This window comes from Ursus maritimus, unplaced genomic scaffold, assembly GCF_017311325.1.
Source record: "Ursus maritimus isolate PB19 unplaced genomic scaffold, ASM1731132v1 scaffold_5, whole genome shotgun sequence".
In the NCBI taxonomy this organism is placed as follows: Eukaryota; Metazoa; Chordata; class Mammalia; order Carnivora; family Ursidae; genus Ursus; species Ursus maritimus.
Genome location: NW_024426663.1, coordinates 80,310,928 through 80,316,803, shown reverse-complemented (window position 1 = coordinate 80,316,803; position 5,876 = coordinate 80,310,928). Strand labels below are relative to the sequence as shown.

Below are 5,876 nucleotides of genomic sequence, written 5' to 3'. Positions count from 1 at the left end.
ACTGAGACAAGTTTTATATATGGAGGGTTTATTAGAGAGTGCTGTAAGGACTGAACTCAAGGTGGGGAAAGGAGCTAAGGAAGCAAAACTGGATAGAGGGATAAGTAGCCTGTGATGACACAGATATTACAAGGAGTTCTGGAGCTGGGATGTACCATCAGGGTCAAACCGAGTGAAGGTAACCAAGCCTTTATATCCTATATTGATTAGTCATGTGATTCAGGCATCCACCCAAAAAGAAGCACAACCTTGAGCAAGGGGTTTTCTTCAGTTGTTGGCAATTCCTGCAGAGGAAAACAGCTGAAACCTCTCACTGGCTAATTCTATGGGATGTAGGCTATGTGTCTCCTATTCCTTGTCACCCCATTGACACAGACTTCCTTCCACACTATCCATACTTAGCATGGACATGCTTGATTAAATTAATGAGTTAATCTCATGGACTCTGATGAAGGAATGACTTTTATTTTCAGTACAGCACATCTGTTTCTTTTCCAGTCAAACTACAGAGGCTAATTCAAGTTCCCAGACCCCAGAACCCACAACCACAGATGCCAATGTCATCCTAGCCCTGGCCGCCCACCACAGGGACACCTCCCCAGGAGTTTCCTGAGAGCTCCAGCCACTTCCTTGTTCCTCAAGGTGTAGATGAGTGGATTAAGCATAGGGGTGATCATCGTATAGAAAGCCGAGACCACCTTGTCCTGCTTGGAGGAGTGGTAGGCCTGAGGCCGCATGTAGGTGATCATGGCAGCCCCATAGAAGAGAGAGACCACTGTCATGTGAGAGGAGCAGGTGGCAAAGGCCTTCCGTCGACCTTCAGTAGAACGCATGTGGAGCACAGCTACCAGGATCCGCAGGTAGGAAGCAGAAATGACAGAGAAGGGCAGGAGCAGCATTAGGATGCAACAGACATAGATCATGGTCTCGTAGAGGGAGGTGTCAGCACAGGCTAACTTCAGTATGGCAGGAACCTCACAGAAGAAGTGGTCGATCTCCTGAGAGCCACAGTAGGGGAAGCGAAGAGTGAAAATGGCTTGGATTAGTCCATCCATCAGGCCAAAGAGCCAGGACCCTGCCACCATGAGCCAGCAGACACGGCAACTCATAACCACTGAGTACCTCAATGGGTTGCTGATGGCCACATAGCGGTCATAAGCCATGAAGGCCAGCAGAAAGCATTCATCTCCCAGGAGAGTGAGGAAGAAGAGGATCTGGAGCCCACAGCCTGTGAAGGAGATGGAGCCACGGCCCAGGAGGAAGTCGGTGGCCATCCGTGGCACAATCGTAGAGATGAGCATGAGGTCCATGAGTGACAACCAGCTGAGGAAGAAGTACATGGGGTTGTGCAGGCGGGAGTCAATGGTGATGAGGAGGATCATGAGCCCATTGCCAGAGAGAGCCACTAGGAACATGACCATGATGATGGAAAAGAAGAAGAGGTGTAGTGGTGAGTGGGTGAAAAGACCCAGGAGGATGAAGTGGGAGATGAGAGTTTGGTTTCCCACCCAGACCATTTCTCCTTTAGAGGGCTATGCCAGACAAAGTGTTGGGATCTGAAAATAGGAGATGTATGTTTAGTGCCAAAATACTGAGGACATTAAAACTTTGCCCAATGTGTTGACCTCTTTAAATGTTACGTGGTTTACAATAAACTCTTTAAGTTTCTTTTTTTTAAGTTTCAGAGGTACAGTATAGTGATTCATCAGTCACATATAACCCTCAGTGCTCATTACATCAAGTGTCCTCCTTAATACCCCATCCCCTCACCCACTTCCTCTCCAGCAACCCTCAGTTTGTTTCCCATAGTTAAGAGTCTCTTATGGTTTGTCTCCCTCTCTTAGTTCTTCTTATTTTATTTTCCTTCCTTTCCCCTTTGTTCAACTGTTTCATTTCTTTTTTTTTTAATAAAAATTTGTATTATATTATGTTGTCACCATACAGTACATTCCTAGTTTTTTTTTTAATATTTTATTTATTTATTTAACACAGATAGAGACAGCCAGCGAGAGAGGGAATACAGCAGGGGAGTGGGAGAGGAAGAGGCAGGCTCATAGTGGAGGAGCCTGATGTGGGGCTCGATCCCGTAACGCTGGGATCACGCCCTGAGCCGAAGGCAGACGCTCAACCGCCGTGCCACCCAGGCGCCCCAGTACATTCCTAGTTTTTGATGTAAAGTTCCATGATTCATTACTTGAGTATAACACCCAGTGCACCATGCAATACATGCCCTCCTTATTACCTATCACCAGCCTATCCCATTCCCCCACCCCCTCCCCTCTGAAGCCCTCAGTTTGTTTCATTTCTTAAATTCAACATATGAGTGAAATCTTATGATATTTGCCTTCCTCTGATGACTTCACCTAGGATAATACCCTCTAGTTCCATCCACTTCATTTTAAACGGTAAGATTTCATTCTTTTTGATGCCTGAATAATATTCCTACATATATATGTATATATAAACCACCTCTTCCTTATCCATTTACCTGTTGATGGAACTCTGGGCTTTTTCCATAGTTTGGCTATTGGGACATTGCTGCTATAAACATTGGGGTGCATGTGCCCCCTTAAAATCACTATGTTTGTATCCTTTGGATAAATACCTAGTAGTGCAATTGCTGGGGTCATAGGGTAGCTCTATTTTTAACCTTTTGAGGAACCTCCATAAGGTTTTCCATAGAAGCTCTACCAGTTTGCATTCCCACCAACAGTGTAAGAGTTTTCCCCTTTCTCCAAATCCTCTTTAGGAAAAAGAATCTCTAACAAAGATGAAGGATGTTCACTGTGGAAAATAATATTGAGGTTCCTCAAAAAGTTAAAAATAGAACTACCTTATGATCCAGTAATTGCATTATTGTGTATATATCCAAAAAACACAAAAACACTAATGCAACAGGATATATACAGCCATAGGTTTATAGCATTATTATCTACAATAGCCCAGGTCTCCATCAATTGAAGAGTGGATAAACAAGATGTGGTGTGAAAAAAAAAGATGGCAGAGGAGTAGGGGACCATTTTTCAGCTGGTCCACTGAATCAAGCTGGATATCTACCAGATCATCCTAAACACCCACAAAATCAGCCTGAGATGGAGGAAAATACATCTGGATCTCTACAAATGAACATCTCCAGTGCTGAGGATTGAGGTATGAAGATGGGGGCCATGAATATGCACACAGATATTGAAAGATAAACAGAATGGGGAGGGAACTGCCATGCTTGGGCGCCAGAAAGCAGTAGCCTCCTGAACAGGGGTGCAGGCCGGACACATGTACCAGTAGCAGCCGAGAAACTGACTGAAACAGGGAGCTCAGGAGTGTGCACGCGACCAGATGAAAACTGGAGCTCTGGAATGCATGCGAACCATGCTGAAACAGGGAGCTCAGGAGCACACACGGGAACCGGGGGCAGATGGTAGTGTTAGAAGCACAAAGGACAGACATGTGAAGGGGGAATGAACCAAGAGAGACTGTGGACTCTGGGAAACAAACTGAGGGCTTCAGAGGGGAGGGGGTGGGGATTGGGATGGGCTGGTGATGGGTATTAAGGAGGGCACATATTGCATGGTGCACTGGGTATTATACGCAAATAATGAAAAATGGAACATTGGATCAAAAACGGGATGTACTGTATGGTAACTAATATAACAAAATATAAATTATTTTAAAAAAAGAAAAAGAAGTGCAAAGGACAGAGACGTGTCAGCCCTGGAAGCAAGGGCTGGGAGGGTATGGGTGCGGCACACAACCCGGATGAGACAGGGTTTTTAGCAGCACTGACAGAAACAGAGTTAAAGTGGCCAGGAGACCTCAGTGAAGAGTAGACTGTGATCTCTCTGTCCAGAGAATGAGTCTTGGATACGGCCACTGCTGCTCTGACTCTCAGAAGAGTAAAAGGAAACCGCCAGGGAAAGCCACCAGAAAACAAAACCCCAGAAATACCAGCTCACATTGTGCCCATCCCCATCCCCCCTCGCAGGAGAAAGGGAGACCCTATCCAAACGGTGGCCTGAGTATCAGCACGGCAGGCCCCTCCCCCAGAAGGCAGGCTGAAAAATCAAGAAGCCCACATCCCTAAGGTCCCTATAAAACAACTGCACACTGCCTGGGTCCTGGTCAATAATTTGGGCTCCGTGCATCCCTGCAACCACTCCATATCACAATGACAATGAGGAGGAACCCCCAACAAAGGACACAAACAGTGACAGTGGCCTCTGAAACAGAACTAATGGATATGGATATAACGAAATTATCAGAAATGGAGTTCAGAGTAACAATGGTCAGGATGATGTGTAGGCTTGAAAATATTAAGGAGAATATAGAATCACTAAGGGCAGAAATGAGAGCGAATCTGGCAGAAATTAAAAATGCTATGAATAAAATTCAATGTAAACTAGATGCTCTGACGTCCAGGGTAAATGAGGCAGAAGACGAATTAGTGAATTGGAAGATGGGATGGTAGAAGAGAAAGCTATAACAGAAACTTGGCTTAAAAAAATCCAATCTCAAGAATGTAGATAACAGGAAATTACTGACTCAATGAAACGTTCCAATGTCAGAATCATCGCCATCCCTGAGGGGGTAGAGAAAGAGAGAGGTCTAGAAGAGATACTTGAACAAATTATAGCTGAGAACTTCCCTAATCTGGCAAATGAAACAAACATTCGTGTCCAAGAGGCAGAGAGGACAATGCCCAAGATCAACAAGAGCAGGCCTATACCACATCACGTAATAGTGCAATTCGCAAATATTAGATCCAAGGATGCAGTATTGAAAGTGCCCAGGGGGAAAAAAATCCTTACATACAGAGGGAGAATATCAGAATAACATCAGACCTTTCTACAGAGATCTGGCAGGCTAGGACGGATTGGCAGGGTATTTTTAAAGCTTTATCTGAGAAGAACATGCAGACAAGGATCCTTTATCCAGCAAGGCTGTCATTCAGAATGGATTGAGAAATAAGGACCTTCCAAGATCGGCAGAAACTGAAGGAATTCGTAACCACAAAACTCGCCCTACATGAGATATTAAGGGCGGTTCTATAAAAGTAAAAAGGCCTCAAGAGTGATACAAAACAGAAATTTACAATCTATAGAAACAAAGACTTAACAGGAAGCATGACATCATTAAAATCATACCTCTCAATAATCACTCTCAATGTGAATGGCCTAAATGCTCCCATAAAATACCACAGGGTTGCAGATTGGATAAAAAGACATGACCCATCCATTTGCTGTCTACAACAGACTCGTCTTGAACCTAAAGATACATCCAGACTGAAAGTGAAGGTATGGAGACCCATTATTCATGCCAATGGACCTCAAACGAAAGCTGGGGTAGCAATTCTCATATCAGATTAGATTTTAAACTAAAGACTATAGTTAGAGATACACAAGGACACTAAATTATTCTTAAAGGATGTATCCTCAAGTGGATATGACAATTATAAATATCTATGCCCCCAACAGGGGAGCAGCAAGATATGCAAGCAAACTCTTAAACCAGAATAAAGAGACATAAAGATAATAATACGTTAATAGTAGGGGACCTCAACACTCCACTCTCAGCAATAGACAGATCACCTAAGCAGAAAATCAACAAAGAAACAAGAGCTTTGAATGATATGCTCGAAAGGTGGACCTCATAGATATATACAGAACACTACACCCCAGAACAACAGAATACTCATTCTTTGCGAATGCACATGGAACTTTCTCCAGAATAGACCGTGTTCTGGGTCACAAAACAAGTCTCAACTGATACCAAAAGACTGAAATTATTCCCTGCATATTCTCAGACCACAATACTTTGAAATTGGAACTCAATCACAAGGAAAAATTTGGAAGAAACACAAACACTTGGAAACTAAGAAC

The 5,876-nt window shown here is 43.8% G+C and overlaps 1 protein-coding gene across 1 annotated transcript; it reads right to left on the bottom strand.

Moving 5' to 3' along the window:
* Nucleotides 1–560: 560 nt before the first annotated feature.
* LOC103656385 (olfactory receptor 56-like) lies at nucleotides 561–1,732 on the bottom strand. The gene has a single exon (XM_008683760.2). It carries the CDS (start codon nucleotides 1,515–1,517, stop codon nucleotides 561–563), a length of 957 nt encoding a protein of 318 aa, XP_008681982.1. The 5' UTR covers nucleotides 1,518–1,732.
* Nucleotides 1,733–5,876: the final 4,144 nt, after the last annotated feature.